This window comes from Cryptomeria japonica, chromosome 10, assembly GCF_030272615.1.
Source record: "Cryptomeria japonica chromosome 10, Sugi_1.0, whole genome shotgun sequence".
In the NCBI taxonomy this organism is placed as follows: domain Eukaryota; kingdom Viridiplantae; phylum Streptophyta; class Pinopsida; order Cupressales; family Cupressaceae; genus Cryptomeria; species Cryptomeria japonica.
In genome coordinates this window covers 556,422,817-556,447,544 of record NC_081414.1, presented here as the reverse complement: position 1 = coordinate 556,447,544, position 24,728 = coordinate 556,422,817, and the positions used below count along the sequence as shown (strand labels likewise).

Genomic DNA, 24,728 nt, shown 5'->3' with positions numbered 1-24,728 from the left:
CGTAAGGCCCCTTGAAGAAACAGCATTTACAATGACCACTGGTGCTTATCCACACGTAGAGATCCTACAACGAAGAACCTTGGAGTCATCCTGATTGATCTTTTTCCGCGATATCTTCAGCAATCAGAGGCTTTACTCAAGAGAGGATAAGGTACCCTTGGGTATTTTATTCTGTGTTTGATAGTGTACAAAATACACGTCAACAGAACCCTACTATAGCTCCATTTGAAATTTTTTACACGTGACAAAACTCGTCTACTCAATAAATTATTTATTTTTCTTGTCTAAAACTATCATAAATTATTTCTTTTCTTGTCTTCAACTATCACACATTGTAAAAGGCTTTGGTGGCATTGAATGGGCCCTTTGCATAAGCTTTTAGGAAACCCAAATGACATACAAAATGGTTATTTCCCACTAACCTACAGAACTCCCACACCCTAAAGAACTGTCGGCACCTCTCTAGCTTGTTTGTTCAATCTCAACCTTTCCACTAAAATAACTCCAACTTCTGCCCATATTGTTTTTGTGCAATAAAACAGCTGCAAACTGGGGGAAAAAAAAAAAAGAATGACTAGGAGTTCGAAAATTTGAAGGAAAGAGAAAACAATTCAAAAAAGATTTGAAAAAATGAACTTTCAATGCAAAACTTACCTCAAATGATTGAGTCAATGCTCTCCTCTCTTGTGGGTTTGTGCCTACACATCATCAAGAGGGGATTGGTATCTCTTGTGGGTTGGAGCCTATGAAATTTGTAAAAAGATTTATACAGGCAATATTTTGCCATGGTTTTCTCCCGTAAGGATTTCCACGTAACTTCCTATGTCTCTTATGTGTGTGGATTTTTGCACTATGTAATTTTTGCATCCTATGTTTTTGATATTGTGCAATCGATGTGCTTATGTTTTTAAGTGTGAGAATGTAAAAATAGACTTATACTGATTCACCCCCCACTCAATATAAGTGTGTGTTTCTTCAATATAAATACATACACACACACACACATACATATATGTGTGTGTATGTATTTGGTTCTGGATCTCATACCTACATCTGTAACCGTACCCGAATCGGCAAACTTTGTGTGTGTGTGTGTAAATGTAATGTCCCCATTTTGAAATAGGATTTAACTAAGTATAATGACCCTTATATTATGCTCATTATTACTTCAATCAATTCAGTATATTCTTATTATTAAAAGATTATTATTTCTGCAATCCTATTAAAGAATTGTCCACAATTTATCAGTATCTAAATATTACTTACAATTATTAATATCATTGCTTATTAATTATTAATATTCTTGTTAATATTACATATTTATTCTTATTAATATTACAAATTCTCTTATATACTTCATCAGTAATAACATGAAGTCTGATGAATATCGGTTAATTATTCATATAGTAGCACTTAGCTGACATGTGGCATCAGAGTATTAAAAGTTGACGAAGCCATAATCCTTGCTGGAAAGGTATACGATGCCATTATTTGTTACCACAAAGAACGATGATAACGGATATTGATTAAGTTGTTAGGATAGAGATTATTATTTGTGAAGGGAAGCGAAGACAAGTTAAGAAACCGATTGTTAATGATTGTAACAAACAATTATTTGTGTTCGATAATGATATATTCATCAGCAATTAAGACTTATCAAACAGTCTATGAAGGATATCAATTAAGCCAAGATCGTATACGGAAGAAACTGACAAAAACTAATCAGCCGTTATTCAGAATATTTGTGTTGAGCGAACCTTACATATGACGGCCATTAAGGTATAAGCAATAAGAATATACACACGATTATGAAAGGTGCAGTTTTGAATAGCAATCTTCAACCAAGCATAGGGTGATGTGCGATTTGGAAGGATTAAAAATAAGTATCGAACTTAACCATTAAGGCAGTAGACAAATCAATAACCCTTAAACTAATGAAAGGATGCGATTATGCTTAACCATTATTATTTATGCACATAACCAATTTGCTTATAATATGAAGAGGCACATCCAAAAGGACAGCCTTTGTAAAGGATATAAGAGGTCAAACAAAGGCATCAAAAAGGGGGGAGGAGATTCTTATCATGGGCAGATACATATTCACTGACAGGCAGTGAACATCCTTGATCTGGGTGGTATGCATGAGAATATGTTCAATATGAATGCTCAAAATTTGAGACCCGATAATGTTTTATGTAGAATTTAAATACTAACATAAACTGCAATATGTATTATAACAATACATAATTTCATAACAGTGGCAGACCAGATCTGACATGTGTCAGATCTGTCTGCCATTACCAACCACTTAATATATTAATAACTAATATTTTCAAGCAGGGGGAGTACTAATAGTTTATAGAATTGGTAATTAGTAAATATATAAATTAGAGGTAACATTATTGAATTCATTTAGTTATTTATGTATAGATATATATATATATATATACTCAAATCAGAATAAGGAATAATAAAAGGGTTATAAATATGGATATTGATATAATAATTATAATTAATATTATATTTTTTAGAAACTGTTCTATAGTAATACATAATAATTCATATAACTAGCAATTAATTAATAAGTAAATGATTTATAAATGAATCAGAATAAGACTAATTATTAGTATGGTAAATTAGCAAGTACTCGATAGACTAAAGAGAGATAGAATATCACAGATTTGTTTCATGTTAAGATAGACTTGACTCTTAATCAAGCTAGTTTAAGTCATGAGTACTTTGAAATAGATTAATTGTGGTTAAAGTAGTCCAAATCCTAGTAGGGGACATTACAGTAAATATGTATATATACATATATACATGTATATATACATCTATAGTAATATTTATAAGCGTTATAATTATACAATATTGATAAAGTTAATATATGATAAAATTACAAATAAAGAGTATTAATAAAATATTATACTCTAATATAATATTGAGGACTGGTGCTCAATGTATATAATATAAAATAATAATAAAATTATTAACAAAAATGTTATAAAATATTAATATATTATTAATTTTAAAAATTAATTAACATATTCCATGATCATAATTTCTGGACAAGCCTACACTGAATTGGAAAGAGGACTCTAATATGGAAAGAATAAAGGTTCTCTGACCAGCTATGTGCTCAATATACTCCATCGAGCTTATAGCTACATAGAAGAAAGGGCACTGGTGCATGTTACAGATATATTGCTTTGAATTGCTCTCAGTAGGTATGATCTCTCTCTGTGAGACAAGCTGGATCAATATTTCAAGTAACCTTTTCCTTTATGACCCATATACATATCTCTATGGCTAGGTATGACTCGAACATCAGGAAAAATACTAAAAACCTGTTGGATTCATTGTGACAGGCAGAAAAGGCGTTGAAATTTGTCATGGTCATGCTGGATGAACTCACAGGCATTTTTGAGAATCCTGGACGGCCCAAAAGGCAGATCATTTCCTAATCCAGACCGGGTTCACATTGGATCCATATCCAGCTAGGTTTTCAGTCTTCAGATGAACCAGTAACATTAGATTTTCCTCAATTAGGCATATTTCTCTACTATGCAGAAACCTATCCATATTCTAGCCCTGATGAAGCTTCAGATTTCTAAGAGGGGAATCTCTTGAATATTCTACCTATGTATTTAAAAAACAGTTCAAACTTTTTATTAGTTTGCAGTAAATTTAGTGTGTATTAAGCATATCTCTAAATTAACAAAAGCTACGATGCGATCAAAACCTTGATTGCATTCTCCAAAGTTCAAACCACATTTTTCCTGGTTGCAGGTGGTTTAAGTTGGCCCACACAAACATAAAAGACAAGCCCTAATAGAACAGGCTAATGGTAAAAGTTAAAACAAACAAAATCCACAACTTAAGCTTGACTTTAGGTATTAACAACAAAGAGGTAGAAATCAACATTAACACTTTCACAAAGGAGACATTGACTTTCCAGATTAACCATCGAGACTACATAACAATTGAATTGGATATTAAAAATATGTATCCATGTAATATATGTTATATCTTCTACTTCTAAAACGTTTCTTCCCACAAAATTATTCAACGAAAATTTGTACACTAAATTGTAGCCTCAATGCAACTATCAATTAAAATTATCCTAATTGTTTGACACATTTTGGTCATTTGATTCGAGGAACAGAATCTAAATATTACCGTTCCAGCAGTTGATTTGGATGAAAGAAATGTATTATGCTTCATTCGTGACAATCCAAAATCACAAACCTGAAGCCAACATAACAAAGCATTAGTTAATATCAGGAAAATAAATCTCAGCCAAAAATTTCTACGCCAAAGAATCATAGTTTTGCATCAATATATCCTCCTAAAGACTTTACATGCTATCAAAATATTCATATACAAAATACTATAATAACAGTTACTTTACATTCATATAATATCCTAAACATTTTAAATACTAAACTAATATTTACAAATGAATTACTGCTGTCACCTTCACAACCCAATTCTTGTCCACAAGTAGATTTGGAGATTTTAAATCACGATGTACAATTACTGGAGTACTGCTATGAAGATAGTTCATTCCTTTGGCCTGCAAATATCAACAAAGATAAGAATACATATACAAAGCTTAACTACTGAAGGACAATCCAGTTTTCAATTGTTTAAAAGAATGCTCAAAACAAAGCTCAGTTGACTATAGGCAAGAGGATATTTAAATAAAAACTTACAACATCCAGTGCCATCCTCAGCCGCTTCTTCTCATCCAACTGGTTATTTGGACGATGAATCAGTCTATACAGACTCCCCCTGCAAGACAATATCAATCCCATGTTTATGAAGGACCATATGTTTACCATTTCTCGATTCTCCAAAGAATGCAACACCACTAAAATACAGCCTACAATGCATCTTGTGTCTTTTCCACCTAGCTACCCACAACCTTGAAATGCAAAGTTGCTATCTTAATGGTATGCATCTTTTAAGTGTAAAACCCATTACTCTCTTTCCAGAGTCAAACTCTCGTCTTTGATTCCAGTAGAAAGAAACAAGGATAGCATCTTTGGAGCATTTGGACTTACTATATAAATGATTAGGTTAAAAGTTGAATTCTGAATCTACATGTGAACATATATGTCTTTCTGTTAAAGTCCCCCTTACTAGCAAGTGTGTCTGCTAGTCATCTATTTTGGGAGGTCTCGCCTGTGTTGATCTCAAACTTCAACCAACTCAATCCTTAAGCCCCATGAGCAGAGCCATGTTTCTTTATGGGTTACTTTTGTAATAATGAACCCGGCAATCAATCAATCACCATAGAGAGAGTGCAATACCAAGAAGCATTGCAAGCTGTCCATGCCGTACTTAACATACATGAATGTGTCCATGGAACAATTAATATACGTGTAGAGTGCCCATAACCAGTTCTTACATTCCAAATAAAACAAAATGATATTTTCAGTTCTTCCTCATTTGAATTAAAAATCTATATCAACTATAGTTTTGACTCTTGGACTCAGCAGGCCCATTTTGGACTCAGAGTCCAACTCTGCAAAACATACTCATCATGACATGCAAAATAGAAATTTAAAAAAAAATTAACATATTAAACAAAAAGAAAATTGCAATTTTAGTCATAGAAAAAAATAAAACTAATGCGAACAAATAACTATATGCATACTATTGCTAACATGAATAAAACAAAAGCTGTCAAAATGTAACAAGCGTTTCTATCATTGAATGTGTCATGATAAGGTTGATGTTTTGTCATTTGTACCAAACAATAAGGATTAGAGATATCGGCTGATCAACCAATGAAAGGTTAAACATGTGTTTTAATGAAATTTTACATATTTTTAAGCAAGTTTATATATGATTTGAAAAGTATTGTTTGAAGCACTGTTTTTTTTATTTCACCTAGACTCACAAATCTTCAAAAATCAGCAGGGTTATGAGACTGCAAGTTTCTGTTAGACCCGGTGGCTCAGCCAAACTGGGGCAGAAAAACTCAGATTGGGACTCTGCGAGACTGGTAAAGTTTTTAAACCATGATGTCAATGTCTACATCCTTCAGAATATAGAGCCAACTAGTTGTTATCACACCATGCTATCAAAAGACTTCCTAATTGTGAATTGATGAATCAAGTCAGATGAATCCTTATATGTGCCTTGATTTAGAAATCTATTAAAATATTCACTTACAGAAAATACAGCTTTTAAATCAAATTGTAAGAAATTACATGTTTCACAAAATCATCTGTGCGAAACCATGTGTTCCTTCGGTTGTGGAAAATTTAAGGAATGAATGGCCTTCCAGGTTTCTACAGACAATGAAACAGCAATTGTTTGCTTGCATTCTTTTTCTTTAAACTCTAAATTAAGTTTGATATGACTCTATTTTTTAGTTTATTTCTGAGTTAATTATATCGAACAAGATTACATTTATGGGATAAATATCTTACAAACCAGTTATCCCACTTCCTATTTGTTCCTATCTCTCCAGCTGTCCACATATTTTGAATTCATTCATATCTAACCTTACAGTTGTTCCACTGTCCACCTACATTTAAATCATTCATATCTACTTTTTACAGCTGTTCCAACTACTTTTACTTCATTGCTATCTAGCCATTACATTCGTACTTTAGATTTATTTCTATCTACCCACTTGCATATGGATATGATAAATATCAATAGCTGAATTACCAATTATAACAGATGTCCTAGTCATTTCCTCCCTACTTAAAGGAAGTTGTTCCCGATTTTGACATAAGATTTCAAATTTTCTTTGGAAAAATTGTCTCAAAAACTATTTGGCCTGTCTTGATAGAGTTCCTTTTTGGCCAATAATGTATGTAGTGTTCTGTGCCTCATGATTGATGCGAATCCAAACATTGAGCAAAGCATCTTGAGCCAAAGGTTGTTGAAAATTGGGGAATGGAAGCCTCAAGATGAGTGATAGGAACTTCCTACCAATGTATTGGTTAACAGAGCTTAAGCTCGCTCAAATGACCACACCATGGATGTCAAGCTGAGCTTAAAGATTGAGTTAAATGGCATTAGATCCAATTGCTTGAAGTATGGTGTAAGGACTGCATATAATGGGCTTCAATTTCTGATGCTTTCTCCTATAGACTTTGTTTATGAACTTACTCAATGTAGGTCATGGAGTGTCTTGAAGTTGCTTTGTCATTGCAAAAGAAAATGCCAAATTTTTGTGTGAATTTTAGCCAACTTTTGTGCAAAGAAAGGCCACTCATCCTTATATGGTGGACATATTCGTATAAAGAAGACCTTGTAACACCTTCAATGTTGATGTTGTCACTTAAGACAGCACCCACCAAAACTTTTCATCATGATAGGTCATGTCTGGTCATTCTCATTCATAGTTCTTCTTCAAAAGTTACAAAGCATAGATTTGTCGTAGAGTTTAGTTAATGGTCCATTGAAGTTTTGGTCTCTAACAGTAAATGATTGTCTTAATCAATGTTGGGAAAAAATCATGAGGGCATAAAAGGCTGAAAAAAGTGGTCAACCAAAGGCATTGCTTATTGTTGGGTTATATGCAAAGATTTTGGTATGATTCAACATGTTTCAGCAATATGTTGGGAGGTTCTACAAGGATGAGAAAATGGAGGATAGTAGACAAAATGTTTTTGGAAGTCATTGGAAAGTTGAAAGTTCAAATACAAAACGAATTTCAAAAAAATATAAGGTGCAAATATTCACAGAATTCACGAGAAAAAGGCAATAACTTGGGTGTTCATTGTGATCTTTCAAGGAAAAAATGTTTTTATATTGGCAGTTCAAAGGAAGATAAATTCAAGGCATGATATCTCAGCCAAACACTGCAAGGTCAAGGGGCCACAGCCACTCATGGCTTCCCTAATTACATGGTAGAGTCGAGATATTGTTCCTGTAGGGTCAACAGGCAGCAACCATTTTCTATAAGATTCATATTTTTGCAGAGGTTGGGCTCAAAAAGTAATCACAATCATTGATTCAAAATCAATACAGCAGTTGGCACTTTCTCAATCATTTGGAACTCCAAAACTTCAAACCAACAACACTAGCCATTGAATCTCTCTAAAAACTGAGGACCTTGATTTAATATTGCCCTTAAAGCTTTAGTAAAACAAAGGATAAGTTTCCACTGTATACCATTGAATATTAACAGCTTTTTCAACCATTGATTTGTTGATAATAACAGTCAGAGCTCCTTATCTTTTGACATCCTTAAAGTCAATGACCATTCAATCAAAGCTCAATAGTGGGTAATTGTTCCCCTATGACCACAAAGCTTATTGCATTTCCTTCTCATAATGTTAAAGTTTTGTCAACTACCAGATCATCTAGGATGGTCTTGACTGTTCAAGTTCTAAATTCTTAAAAGCTGAAATTTGACCCCATAGACTATCTGATCAAAAGCTCAATCTTCAGTTCATGCTCGCCCTCATTTCATTCTCATCTTTTCAGTTCATAGAAGATCTCTCACTGTAAGATTAAAGATAAATCCGTACAACCTACAAGGTGTCTTGCCTTTCCAAAACTAATGCCAAAATCTTTCCTAATGCACTCATAACTAAATGACCTATGTTGATGAATCAGCATACTTCCCTAGTGATTTCGAGTACAAAATGTCCCAGAATCGATTTCCAAACCGAAATGCTTGTAGATTCATCCAAGGTTTTATTTTTTTGGCACCAAAATGAATTCATCAAAAGCTCCCTGTGTTAATGCATAATAGCTTCGGTAAGATAAATGATTGAATGAGAGATAAATGAAGTCTCTCATTCAATCATTTATCATATCGATAACTATGATAAAACCATCAAGCAATTAATTCATCCTTGATAGCCATTCTATATTTGCATATGGGCGATCTATTGATAATCATGTTAATTGTAACTAGGGATATAGGGGTTCGGATTGCCTTAAGGCAACATCCAAACCCCATTTTAGGACCAGGTCCTATCCTAGGGTGACGTGACCCTATTCAATGCCACGCTATGCCAAAAACACATGCCATTTAACATTGGCGCCAAAATCCAAGGAGGCCAACTTACATTTGAAAGAATAAATGATGCATATAAGTAAATGAAAATTTGCAAGTCAATAATCAATCAAGTTCGATAATATACAAGGCGATTTAGCTCTGCTGTGTGAAGTCTTAAGAAGGGTGCGAACTTAAGGAAGATTGAGAACTTATTCAGCTTGGTGCCAAATTGTCCAAGAGGACATAGTGGATCTTGATGCAAGCCTTTGAAGTATGCAAGGAACAGATCTGATATGTGCAGATCAGAATCAAGCTAAGTATTGTACTTATGTTTAGAGGAGAATATATAATCTGACCTATGGGTCTTTCATGCTGGGTTTTTCCTCCTTGGAGGTTTTCCCAGGGTCTGCTTGGTTGTCTGCTGTTCCATTTCTGATTTATGTTGGCTTATTAAATACTGTAAATCTGAATACAATCTAGGGCACAATTAATCTATGTTGGTTTACTAAAATACTGCAAATCTGATTACAACCTAGGGCATAATCAAATATATGAATCTGATTAATATACCTAGGGTTTAAAATAACAAATCACACTATGTATCTTCCTCATGTTTATCTATCTAATGAATCCTGTATTTAGATGAATATCAATTAAACATAAATAATGATGACACCGATTAATATATACCGAATTGAATATATATTATATCGGGTTACATATAATATTATATCGGAGTGCATATAATATATATTGGGTTGCATATAAGGTATATCGGAATGCATATCGGGTGGCAATGTATTAGTCACCGATAGTTATCGGTGTGTTAGTCTACACCGATAGTTATCGGTTGTCAAGGCTAACACACCGATAACTATCGGCTCTTAGCATTGACAGCCACCAATATACTATCGGTTGTTAGCGTTGGGTTAATACACCGATGAACTTCGGTTATAATCAACGATTGGCATTTACCGTAACATGCTTTTGTTAGTATAAACAAAAAGGTACGATCAAGTAATGTCTTGATCGGTCATGACCGATCAAGGCATTGCTTGACCGTGCCTCCTTTGTCATATACTTATAGTAAGTGGCATTCTTGAGATAGGACACAGAAAATATAAAATGCTCCTCTCATCTGCCACAAGCAAGAAGATAGTTAGATATATACAATAAGAAATTAATAATACAAAATTAGATAATAGAATTATAACTTGCATATTGAATATAAATTGAACATCATTTACATGGTATCAGAGCTATAGTTAAATCGAACCTGAGGCTGTCCAATTTTACGTAAAATTCAAATCAAGTATATATTCAACATCACAATCCTATCAATGGCTAGCGCTATCAGATTTGAAGACAGACTTGCAAGAGGTGACGATTTCTCCGCATGGAAATTCAGAATTCAAATGATACTAAAAGATAACAAAGTTGAATCATTTGTAAAGACTGAATCCAAAGAACCTGAGACTGAACCTGATCAAGCAATTTGGAGAGAAGGAAATGATAAGGCTATCAAAATAATAGTTGATGGGGTAAGGAACAATATTATGCCCATTATAAAGAAACACGAATCAGCTTTCAACATGTTCAAAGCACTTGAAGACGCTTTTGAGATATCCAATGCCAGCAGAACCTTGGCTCTAAAAAGAGAGATAAATCATATAACCATGATGAAAGAAGAATCAGTCAACGCCTACTTCATGCGGATATCTAATTTAAGGGATGAACTAGCAACCCTTGGATATGAGATCCAAAGCAAAGAATTAACCCTCATTGCTTTAGATGGGTTGCCTAGTATCTAGGAAACGTTTGTCCAAGGCATCAGTGCAAGGGACAACTTTCCAAAATTCGATAGACTAAAGGCTGACTGTCTCCAAGAGGAATCAAGGCAAAATAAGAAAGGAATCAAACAAAAGAATATAGATGAAGATCTTCAAGTTCTAACTACGAACTCAGACAGAAAGGGCAAGAAGAAGCAATTCAGGAAGAGAAAGAGTCATCATGGCAAGAACTCTTTCAAAAAGGACCTCTCCCAAATTCAATGTTACAAATGTGACAAATTTGGGCACTATGTTGCCAAATGTCCAGAAAGAGCTAAACAAGCCACATTTGCCAAATCAAGAAAATCGAAAAGGGAAGAGAACTCCAAGAAGTATGAGCTCTATTCATCCCTCACACATCAAACATCAAACAATGTGAACTCCTGGGTAATCGACAGTGGCTCATCTAGACACATCACAGGATTCAGAGAAGTACTAGACTTTATGAGAGAGGAAAATGATGAAGAGGTAACCATCGGAGATGACTCCACACACCCTGTCAAAGGAGTTGGAAATTGCACCATCAAACTGAAGTCAAGTGTATCATTACAGCTTGAAGGAGTGCTATATGTTCCAAGGATTAAGAGGAATCTTGTCTCAATATCAACACTGGAGGACAATGGATACGGAGTAACATTCATGGACAACAAAGTGTTGGCTTGGCCAAAGAACTCATCTATCATGAAAGCTAGTACAATTGGTCAAAGACAAGGCTACCTATATGAGCTATGCACAGAGCCCAACTTAGCCCTAATTCATGAAACTACAGATGCCAATGAAATCTGGCATAGAAGACTAGGCCACCTAAATTTTAGAGCTTTATCATCAATGGGATACCTTGTCACAAGTCTACCTAAGCTAAAGCAATATCATTCAGGGGCATGCACAAGATGTGCCCTAGGCAAAAATACTAAGGGTGCTTTTCAGAGTAGTACTAGGAAAACAAGTAAAGTCTTAGAGTTAAATCATTCTGATGTATGTGGACCTATGTCTGTAAATTCATTGGGAGGATTTTTGTATTATGTGATATTTGTCGATGACTACTCTAGGAAAACCTGGATCTACTTTCTGAAATGCAAAGAATCAGAAGAGATCCTTAATAGGTTTAAAGAATTCAAATCATTAACAGAAAACTACTCAAGAAACAAAATTAAAACCCTTAGAACTGATAATGGGGGGGAATACACATCAAAATTATTTAAAGAGTTTTGTAAAAATTCAGGGATTAAGAGGGAGTTAACAATACCTTACAACCCTCAACAAAATGGGATAGCAGAAAGGAAAAATAGGACAATCGTTGAAGCTGCCAAAGCTATGATTCTTGATCAGAATCTAAATATCAATCTTTGGGCAGAAGCAACCAGTACTACAGTTTACATTCAAAACAGATGTCCTCACTCTCATCTTGAAGACAAGACCCCTGAAGAAGTCTTTACAAAATCAAAACCAGATATAAGCCACCTTAGGATTTTTGGATGCCGGTGTATATTCATGTACCTAAGGAGAAAAGATTAAAATTAGAACCCTCTAGAAAGAGAGGAATCTTTGTAGGATATAGTGAAACCTCCAAAGCCTACAGAATATATATACCCGGCCAAAAGAACATTGAACTAAGTAGGGTCATGATCTTTGAAGAAAACTTAGCCTTCAAAAGAGCCCAAAGCTCTCTAGATCCTGAAGTCCATATTCCTAACCCCGGCTTAGATAGAGATCCTACTCTTGAGCTTCAGAGGGAGAATCCTAAGGAAACTATGAGTGAAACTTTAAGTCCACCTAGAGAAAACCTCAAGAAAAGACCACTATGGGCCACCATAACTGTAGAAGAAGCTCAGAAGTTTGCTGCTCCCTTAGGAACCTTCAGAGAAAGCAAAAGGCCTAATAAATTTACCAGCTATGTTGCCCTTATGAATGACCTCTCTAAAGTTGAACCAAGCAATGTATCAGATGCACTTCAACATCAAGTATGGAAGGATGCAATGTCTGAAGAGTATCAATCCATTATGAAGAACGATGTTTGGGAGATTGTTCCTAGACCAACCAAGAAATCTGTGGTTTCATCTAATGGTTGTTCAAAATCAAACATGCTGCAGACGGCAATATTGAAAAACACAAGGCCAGATTTGTAGCTAGAGGCTTCTCACAAAGGGAAGGAATAGATTATGAAGAAACCTTTGCACCTGTTGCTAGGTATACCTCAATAAGAGTTGTATTAGCCATTGCAGCAGCAAAGGGATGGAAGGTACACCAAATGGATGTTAAGACAGCTTTTCTAAATGGTGAGATCTCAGAAGAAGTCTACCTAGAGCAACCTAAAGCCTTTGAAATTCATGACACAGAGTCTCATGTGTGTAGACTCAAGAAAGCTCTCTATGGGCTCAAACAAGCTCCTAGGGCATGGTATGAAAGAATAGACACCTATCTCTCAGGACTAGGTTTTTCGAAAAATGATGCAGACCATAATCTCTACTACAAAAGAAATAAAGATGATATGCTAATATTGATCTTATATGTTGATGACTTATTAATCACAGGAAGTGATCAACTCATAAAACAATGCAAGAATGATCTATCTAAAGAATTTGATATGAAGGACTTAGGACTCCTTCATTACTTCCTAGGATTAGAAGTATGGCAGAATTCTAACAACATTATGCTAAACCAAGGAAAGTACACTTTGGATATTTTGAAGAGATTCAGAATGCTAAATTGTAGACCCATGACATCCCCTATGGAAACCAACTTACATAAATTTAAAGAAGTAGCGACAGAGGCACAACCCACTGATTCTACTCAATACAGACAGCTGATTGGGTCCCTGATGTATCTGGTAAATACAAGATCAGATATCTGTTATGCAATCAATGCCCTAAGTCAGTTTATGTGTGAACCAAAGGAGATACACCTGGTTGCAGTGAAGCACATTATGAGGTACCTACAAGGTACTCTAAAACTTGGTCTCAAATACAAGAAGGTTGAGATAGACTTACTTGGATTTACAGATTCAGATTGGGTTGGAAGTGTAACAAACAAGAAAAGCACTTCAGGGTGTTGCTTCAGTCTAGGTTTAGCTATGATATCTTGGATCAGCAGGAAGCAGTCTTCTGTAGCTCAAAGTTCCACCGAGGCAGAATACATTGCAGCTTCTATGGTTGTCCGAGAGGCAGTATGGCTTAGGAAGTTGCTTGTGGGATTGTTTGGAGAACCTATGGAACCCATTGTTATACACTGTGACAATCAGAGTTGCATAAAACTTTCAGTAAACCCAGTGTTTCATGACAGATCCAAGCATATTGAGATTCCATACCACTATGTGCGAGATATGGTAGATAGGAATGCAATCCAACTGGAATATGTTTGTACAGGAGATCAAACTGCAGACATTCTAACCAAACCCCTTTCTAGAGTGAAAGTTGATCACTTCAGAAAAGGTTTAGGTATGACAGAAAGGTAAATTGCTTTGTAATCTATATTTGCATACCTATAAGATGTTTAATGTGTAAACCTCTTTGTCATGTTAGGACAAATTTATGGATTCTATCCCCTGGGTTCACATCTAAGAGGTGACGATCTCTCAAGATAGTGAACACTTGTATGGGGACATGTAGCGTCCTAAAATTGTGACACTTGCAATTTCGACTGCATTTGGGTCTTCACGATGGCGGCGCAACATTGAACCTGAATGGAGACCCCGAAACCTGCTTGTGACACCAAAAACTGCACTTTTCTGCACCTTGGCATGATCCCTCCTTGCACCCTGCTGTCCCGGGAGGTGGGACCATGGCGTCCAGCGCCCTAGTCCCTGGCCCTATTTTGGGCCCGGTCTCTTTTGGGCATCGGGTCTTTAAGTTTGCAATTCGGGAAATAATGTTTCCTGGTCGGCCTAAGGTCGGAAAAATCAGTCTATCAACCCTAATTGACAAGTATATAAACTACTTTTCCTCTCCTAGGAAGAGAGGAAGGAAATAAGCAAAAACAAGAGGCGAAAGCGACATTCAAACATTCAAACATTCAAGCATTCAAGCATTCCTTCAAGCAATTGAGCATTCTAGGTCTCCATTCAAGGCTAAGTGTTGCATTCAAGACAAGGATTCAACCATTGAAGAGGAGATCACATACAACATACAACATACTACATACATTACACCTTCGCATGTAAGAATACAAACATTCTTACAACAAGGTATCAGTACTTGTTTACATTGCAAACATTTACATTTACAACATTCTCATTTCTTGGTTAATTCCAAAACCGGGGTTTGACCTAAAGGCAAACCCCTCATCCCTAACCCCCCAATCGTCCTCTCTTTTCTGTGTGTAGGTTGCAGGTACGCAGCTGTAATTAAAGATCTGGAATCCTTGTGCAGAGACGAGCAGATCCACCTTCGTTTCGCGGATTTTTCGGAGGACCGTGTGCACGCCGGGCGCCATCGTCCCGTCAACTTTCGCTCAAATTTGCAGAACAGCACCGTCTCGACATTTTACTTCGAATTCCAGGTCCGCAGCTTCATCCCATATCCCTATCTCTGTTTATAAGCGAATCTTTCCTACTTTACATGCAGTCTTAGTTCAATCATTCTATCTACATTCTTTACAAAAGAGGGTATCCTTGCTATCACAACCCTTGAAACTCATTTAGAATCCAATCTTGCATTGTGTGGGATTGGATCTTGTGGGTTTCAACCCCTCTTTTGAATGTAAAGTCTCTCCTAAGTGAAAACCATCAACCCTAGTGACTCTCCCTTCTCTCTCCTTGGAGTTGGGGAGGGGAGAACAACTAGGGTTCGATTTTTCCGCTTTACAGGACATTATAAGGTGACGATCTTATAATGTCCAAACAAGTTATCATGTTGGATCTCTGGTATGTCATGGATGTGCCATGATTGTGTTGTGATAAAACATTTGTATAAAGTGTTAGTGCACTTATCACAACTAGGATAAGGTGAGAAATTAATCTTTCTCATATGATTATCCTTAAGTATTGCGTGTAGGCAATACTGATATCACATGCTTAGGTGATATCCTATCAATCGTAAGATTGATGTGATGAACTTCAGTATCACATGTTTAGGTGACACTACATACCAAATGATTAGATGGTATGATTCCCATGAATGACTAAAATGATCACTATCAATTAAATTATGATGCTTGAATATATTGTCTACATTCATCTTACCTAGCTAAGAGGGAGTGTTGATGCATAATAGCTTCGGTAAGATAAATGATTGAATGAGAGATAAATGAAGTCTCTCATTCAATCATTTATCATATCGATAACTATGATAAAACCATCAAGCAATTAATTCATCCTTGATAGCCATTCTATATTTGCATATGGGCAATCTATTGATAATCACACTATGTATCTTCCTCATGTTTATCTACCTAATAGATCCTATATTTAGATGAATATCAATTAAACATATTTAGATGAATATCAATTAAACATAAATAATGATGACACCGATTAATATATACCGAATTGAATATATATTATATCGGGTTACATATAATATTATATCGGAGTGCATATAATATATATCGGGTTGCATATAAGGTATATCGGAATGCATATCGGGTGGCAATGTATTAGTCACCGATAGTTATCGGTGTGTTAGTCTACACCGATAGTTATCGGTTGTCAAGGCTAACACACCGATCACTATTGGCTGTTAGCATTGACAGCCACCAATATACTATCGGTTGTTAGCGTTGGGTTAATACACCGATGAACTTCGGTTATAATCACCGATTGGCTTTTACCGTAACATGCTTTTGTTAGTATAAACAAAAAGGTACGATCAAGTAATGTCTTGATCGGTCATGACCGATCAAGGCATTGCTTGACTGTGCCTCCTTTGTCATATACTTATAGTAAGTGGCATTCTTGAGATAGGACATAGAAAATATAAAATGCTCCTCTCATCTGCCACAAGCAAGAAGATAGTTAGATATATACAATAAGAAATTAATAATACAAAATTAGATAATAGAATTATAACTTGCATATTGAATGTAAATTGAACATCATTTACACCCTATACCCACATGTAATGTCCCCTATTAATAGGCTGTCAATTCCCAAAGGGCAACATACATTACCACTTACTAAGTTACATTAATTACATATTAAATAACTAGGGTTGCTCATAGTATAACTTGATACTGTCCATATTCAAGCCCTAACCTTAATCCCTTCTAATTCCTAACCCTGGTTGGGGAATTTGGTTGTCTAGGGCACGATGACACCATCTCCATAATGCAGCCCAGATTTCAGGAACGTCAATCCATTCACCCTTGGGGCTCATAATACAGCCCAGATTTCAGGATCATCAATTCATTCACCCTTGGGGATCATACTACAGCCCAGATTTCCGGATCATCAATCCACTCACCCTTGGGGCTCATCTATTTCTGAGATGGTTTTGCTCCACCTCTCCCTAACAGCACCACACCCTTCCTTAGGGAAAGAATCAAAACTGGTTAAGAACTCGGGTCTATAAATATGCATATATAATATACTTATATTAATTATTACTCCATATAATGGATAATTATATTTATTTATCATTCATCTTATTTATATTACCTAAATTAGCATCTTACACTTATGAACCATAATGCATACCACAATTGTGTTCAGAAATGGACTGCTGCATAAAATGCCAAATGCCAATGTTAATGCAGACTTTCCTTAATAATTTCTGATTCCCGATCGGTCCTTGATCGATTTGCTCTTCCAGCTCTAATCGATGCCCTCCCAAATGAGATCAATTGCCTTCTTATATTTGCAAAGGATTGCACCTCTTCATGTTAGACAGGACACGACTCCAACTAATTGTCCTTCTTCTTAACAAGTCGGGTTTAAACATAAATGATACTGATTAGCCTAACTGTTGTCTTTATGATCAGCCCGTCATCAGCGATGCTTAACATCAATCTTGTAACAATGATCAATTGTATTACTGGTGTAATTGCTACCACTTATCATAATCAATATTCTTGATTATTGATTAATAGTTGTAATTTCTACAGGATGCCGTCTTCCATGATTAAGATCAATGTTTGGCATTAATCGCTACTTGTCCAATATTTGTCAGGATGTTTGAATAATCTTATTGAGAGTATGTCTTGCTTGGATGATTTAATCGATCTACTTGTAATCATATTCGGTTTGTATATTACATCATCCTTGTTAAAGAGAATCTCTATCCATCATCAATATTGTCCACAATTGATATCAACATAATCGTTGTTCATTAACAATGTCATTATTTCCCCTCACCATATATGCCTTGATCGATCACCGATCTGTATCATATAATGCTTGATGTGACAGAGATAATCGTTACATCTCCATGGGCTATCAATACTTGATTATCAGTCTTCTCTAGTTCTGGTCGATACTTAACATGATACTGAGTTATGGCAGAGCAGACACTGGTAATGTTGTCGTTGAATATCGAGTATTATCAAGTTGATGCTTTATGATCGATTGGTTCTTATAATGTCAGTATATCTTCATGGTGATTGTCTTAATAGCGAACAGCTGCTTGACATGGATGTATGTGACTGATCCCTACAATGTCACAGAATTCATGATGCAATCCTTATATCAGCGACAATGTAATATTAATATGAATGTGTATGATAATCTGTTTATTATTGATATGTTTATGAACCTGATTATTAGGTTAAGGATGGGGACATGACACCACAGAATTCAAGCAATGATGTGGCATTTCCAAACCATTTCTAGAGTATTTCCAAGCATAGGATTGACTACTAAAAAAAGACCTATAATGAAGCATTTTGTGAACCTATTTGATGATTTTCCTCTTTTTTTTTCCTTGCATGGGATGCAAAGGAAGAGGATTTTTTCCAATTTTGCAGCAAAACCAAAGATGCATTTTATCTATTTGCAAGCGACTGAAGGTCAACAACAATACAAGTTCATTTTTTAACATATATTCAATGTATTTATTAAACATAGATATGATTCATGCCATTTTCTTGCCTTGCAAACTGCAACTCTAAACCAGGTAAAGCATAAAAACAGGTAACATAGTCGAAACTGGAGCAATCATTAACATTAAAAAACATTATTAACTCTGTATCCAATATTAAATATTTATTTGATATTTAATATAAACACTATTAAGTTGTATTTCAAAGTATTTATTATAGAACGGATAGTATTCTATAATATAATAATAGTTATTCAAATGCTATATATTGAATATAGAATTACAAAATATGTATTGCATATAGAATTACAAAAAATTATAATAAAGTATGTTATATAATTTATTAAATAGAATAATTAAATTAACTGTAGTATCGAATTCTTCAAAAACTAGGCCCATGAGTGTTCCGAAACGCTCCGAGAGCTGGAAGTGGAGCACCTTGGTAGCATCCCAGCCACCTGGGTTCTCTGTGGGTACACGTACAGAAAACCCACAGAGAACCCAGGGTGGCAAGGACGCTCCCAAGGCACTCCTAAGGTGCTCTCAAGCACTCCCAAAAGATCCCAAGTGTTACATTGATCTTATTTATTGGTATTTGAGCCAAGATTGTTGTTTGATAAAAAATATGTTGTGTTGACAATATCTGTGGCTGCAGTCTTTTGTGTTGACTAGAATTCCTGCGGATTTGACTTGACAGTTTGTTGTTTCACCAAAAGTTTAAGGTAAGTCGACTAATTTGAATTGCTATTGATTGTCATTTTTGTCCTTTAAAATTCTTTAACAAAATGAAGTAGCAATTGAGATGCCTATAATCAGATTTCAATAGGAAATGTCTCAAAAATGGAGCTTGTGGGTAGGAAATGCCCCTCAATTGGGCCCAAGAACAGCCAAACATTCCCCTTATTCACTTAGAAACAAAAAAAATAACAGACAATAAAACAAAAAACAGAAATCCTGCTTGGATAGATTGGATAATATTATAAGGGTAGGCTGCACTCCATGAACAATCATTTTAGTTATGATCAATGAAATAAGCTTATATCCAATCTTTGGTCCTTGTCAACTTGCACTAAGAAAAGAGGTTTCCTTATTTTGGCTTGTGTGATGGGGTCATAAAAACCCAATTCTATAGTATTTGATAATTTGAGGTGTTTATAGAGAAAATAATTCCTTTGTCTAGATATATCAATATGTGATTATTGTTTGAACATGTAGAATTGAAGTGGCCTCTATCATAAATCCCCTCCCTCCCTCCCTCTCATCTAACGTTATGGTTTGTTTTAAAAAGTTGTTACAATTTCCTATATAATGAATTTTATTGTTTCCCTATTTATTTTTTGAATGCTCACAGTTGCATATGATGATCACAAAGCTTTACCCAGAATCCTATATGAATCTTATTTATATTGGCCCAACCATAGGACCACCATGGTTCTAGTACACAATTGGAACAAAGCTCTAATGATCACAAAACAATATATATAAAACAGCCGTACCCAAACGTATTGTACCCAAGAGAAAAAAATTGTCGTATTGACGTACCAAAACCATGTTCCCGTCTCTGACCCCATACCAGAATCGGCAACTTACAATATTAATAATTATATAATTCTAAATTTATTTTTAATATTTTATTTGTATGACTAAATTAAAATAGTAAAACTAATACAATGTATTATAGAAAGAGTAGTGTCATAAATTGTAACCCTTTACAATTTCACACTCCTTTTTGGACCCTTTCTTAGTGTTCTCTCTCATAGCTCATTTTAAGCCTATTTGTGGCCCTATCACATCCAAGTTCATTTGGTGACCAGATCCTATATCCTGGGACCTTCTACTCTGCAACTATCTTTCTCTGCCCCTTTTCTAGGTGCCCTAGTCCCTCCAAAAAGGGCCCAAAATCAAATGTGTGTGTGTCAGTTCCCACCATTTGTGATCCTCAATATTTTGATATCACCATTGGAAGTCAGCCTAAAGTAGGAAATACCTTGTGAACCCTATATAAAGGCATCATTTCTAATGCATTTAGGCATCTAGCAAGTTCATGAGTACATCCTAGCATTATCAAGTTATATCATCGAGCAAGCATTATTGAACCAGAGTCTTATGATTACATTAATGTTCCCAGTTTTACTTTTCATTTATTTGTATCTTTCAACTTGTTCACCCGCATTAATTCATTTGTATCTATTCTTTACAGTTGTTCCCACTGTGCACCTATATTAAATTCATCTCTTCCACCTTTTACAAAAATTCCAAATTTCCAACTACTTCTAATTTATTGCTATCTACCTATTGCATATCTACTTTTGATTTATTTCTATCTACCCACCATTTTTCTATATTAGAGGAAAGTTCACAGAATGTACAAAACATGTGCTCAGTACTGTCATTAGAGCCTACCTTCCCACTTGCATATGGAAAATAATAAATACAATAGTTAAATTTCTAAATTCTAACTATAGTATATTTTCTCATCAAAGCTGCCATTGATGGTGCATGCAATTCCTATTTTTTTAGGATATAAGAGCAAGCTCTTCAGAGTACAGAAGAGAAAACAATAAAGATGATTTCAAAAGGATGCATTCATTATTGCAAACAAAAAATTTGGCATACTGGAAAAATGTACAAATGTGTACACACATTTGTTGCTTTAAGGAACAACATGTAACAGTACTCAAGAAATTTCTTTCTGAGACTGAATTCAGAATTTTAAAATTAAAGTAACAATATGTTAATAAATTTCTTTCTGGAACTGAACTTGGGAGTTTTAAGACTAGAATAACAATATTCCACCTTTTGCTTCAAGGAACCATATGTAACAGTACTTAAGAAATTTCTTTCAGAGACTGAACTTGGAGTTTTAAGATTAGAGTACCAATATGTTATTTTTATCATTAAATTGCTACCTTAAACCATGGTTGAAAATGAGCAGAACTCTACCCAAAAATCAGCTAATCATACTTATGCATGTTTTGATCAGCCATCAGCCGTATCTCTGTTCCCTAATTTATCAGCCATCCCTGCATTTTTTAAATTTGTTAACTACATAAATTGTAGTTATCCTTTAACTGGTACAATGCAAGATTACACACAGTTCAACCCATGGTACAATATATGCTTTATGAACATTCATGACATTCTTAACTTTCCTTGCATGCATTGCTAGCAGTTATCTTGCAGCTTTTTTATAAGAGACTATGATCTCAGGTACATGCACAATGCACGGCTGTGTGAGAAACACAGTTTCAAATTACAAAAGAGAAGCAGCAAAGTAGAATTTCAAAGGGGGCAAATATATAGCTGCCTTTGAGAAAATACAGCTTTCTACTTGAGCTTTCTGAAGCTTCAAATTATGGACCAACAACTTACACCAGTTATTGAAATATTATAATCTATTGTAGTTTAGCATTGGCAGATTCAATTCCACTTTTGTAGGTTGTATCTTCCCATTCCCTCTACATTGACCAAGAAGTTATAAGAAATAGACCCATGCTGTTAAACAATTATACAGAAGACAGTCCCAAATTTTAAACAGCACTCCGTTCAAAATTCTAATTCAATACTTAACTGGCTATTCACAGATATGATAGTCAGAGAAATAGTAACAATAATAAGCATTGAATATAACCATTTTCTATATTTATGTAATATAACTGAAAATATTCATCTGCATAAAAGCTGTACTAATATTTGAGCTATATTTGAAACTAACTCAGTTCTAGGCTTCTCACAGAAAGAAATTTTATTGTTTGAATATTAATCAGACAAGATTCAAGCATTTTTTTAAATATTTAATCAATGTATCATCAAAGTACTTTTGTGCATAGAAGAAGTGTTATTTTACCTTGGAAGGAACTCTGTTACTATTGACAGATTTGGAGCACGAGTAATCGCACCCATAAAGAGAACAACATTGGGATGCCGAAGCCTTTTCATAATTCGTACCTGAACAAAAAAATAATCAAATTATCAAAAGCCAAATATCATTTGCATTGATCTATGTATGTGTTATGTCCCCATCCTTTTCACATTATGCCAACCAAGTATCTCAATTTTGTGAAGTCTCTGGAGAGATGAAATTGCAATAAGGAATCAAAAGATCATACATGAAGAAGTCTCATGTGTCATTGATGATAGCTAGAGAGTAATATATAACAGTTAAAAGATACCAAGTATGAAACAACCTGAGCATCAATCAGACAAGCAAATATATACAAGTCTCTCAAATCATTCTGTGTACAGCCTGCAATCACAGTAGGCTCAGGCAAACAATACTTATCGGGATGAGGCTCTAACGTGCCATACATATCCTCAGAACCGTATACACATCAGCAAACAAATTAAGACTAAGTATCGTTGCATCTGAAAGACCAATAAAAAGGGTGTTTATCAACCGATAGAGCCAAGAATATCAACTAGCATCAAATGATGTCATGGAAGAATAGATGTGGGTTGAAAAAATAGCAAATATGATAAACCAGTGCCTATAACGATTATCTTTAAGATATCGATCCTCTTATGATATACAGATCGATTAAAGAGAGTAATGGAACCACTGGAGATTATAGTCAATAATACAAACTTTTGACATCGACTAATAATCATCAATTGACAACACCGACTAAGACAATGAAGATTAATCATGGAAGCAGCAAATAATACAGGTAATGCCATCGATCAATTCTTATGTCATGAGAGGGCACAATAAGACTAACGTTGAGTATCACTGATGACAGCGATTAGTCATAAAGACTATCGATTTAAGGAAAGAGCATTTGCATTAGTCAAGTGCGATTTGAATATAAAATATTTATGGATTATTAGCGATCAAAGAATTATATTAATCAAATGGATGTGATTACCTAATAAGCTTAAGAGTTATCAGCATCTATTCACTGCATAAGTGAATTTTAGATAAAACTAATGCATTGACTTGTAAGAAAGTATAAAAAATATAATTAAAGTCAAACTTCTCTTTAATCAACAGGCACGAACCATTAATGAAAAGACACAACTCTCAATGGACGGGCAGAAGGAAGTATATAAGGCAGATCAAAATCAATTGAAGGATCATCGAATTGGAAACCTGTTATCTCTTTATCCATATTTGGACTTGCTCAGATCAAGCACTTGTCTTATTGTCAAATCTGGTTGCAAGCGTCAAAATATACATCAGAGTCAATACCGTTATTGTTGCAAGAATACATATTCAGATTAGACCATAGAAACGGGACTCGCCCAAACTCGCCCGGACTCGGCGAGTCCGAGTACAAGTCATGCTCGGCGAGTCCTAGGGGCTCGGACTCGGACTCGTCCGAGTCTGGAGAGTAAAATCGCCAGACTCGCCGAGTTGGCGAGTTTGGCTCAAACTCGGCAAGTCTTGAGCCCCAAACTCGACTACTGCCTAGCTTAAGTAAAATGACAAAAAGACCCCACCTTGGGGGCGCTGCCCCCAAACCCCCATCGAAAATTATGGGGGGAAACTACGTCAATAGAAGTAGGGAAAATTTAACCTCCGAGTCTGACACTGATTGGATCGACTAGGTAGATATAGAGGCTGACACTGTAGCCATGGCAGAGGAGGAGCAGAGAGCACAAGCACAAACTAGAGATTCAGAGGCAGATAGTGACACGGATGTTCCTGATGTTGGTGAGCATGGCATGGTGTCATGGGGAGCGGCCATGGCTGTCCAATCATTCAGGACCTACCTTAGACGCCTTCGCAAGGGGTTGGGGCCGAAGGGTGCTGCCGTGCAGGCTCCTCTGAGCCAAAGGCTTGCAGTTGTATTTACCTTTGGTATTTGTATGAAACATTTGATGATGATCATATGATGACGTATTTTTTATTCCATGAGTTTTGTAATATTGTATACATTTGACAATATTTATATATCTATGTTTGTTATTTTCTTCAGCTACAATTTGCGTTTATGCTTATGTGATTGATGTATA

The 24,728-nt window shown here is 35.3% G+C and overlaps 1 protein-coding gene across 5 annotated transcripts in view; it reads right to left on the bottom strand.

Annotated features, from left to right (window-relative positions):
- Positions 1 to 24,728, bottom strand: part of LOC131060744 (probable serine/threonine-protein kinase SIS8) — a 113,628-nt gene that overhangs the window by 43,588 nt on the left and 45,312 nt on the right. For all 5 annotated transcript variants that reach the window (XM_057994115.2, XM_057994114.2, XM_057994118.2 and 2 more), the window contains 4 exons: positions 22,621 to 22,721; positions 4,716 to 4,794; positions 4,478 to 4,576; positions 4,180 to 4,248 (listed from right to left, as the gene is read on the bottom strand). In XM_057994115.2, coding sequence (XP_057850098.2) covers positions 4,180 to 4,248; positions 4,478 to 4,576; positions 4,716 to 4,794; positions 22,621 to 22,721 — 348 coding nt within the window. The remainder of the gene's footprint in view (positions 1 to 4,179; positions 4,249 to 4,477; positions 4,577 to 4,715; positions 4,795 to 22,620; positions 22,722 to 24,728) is intronic.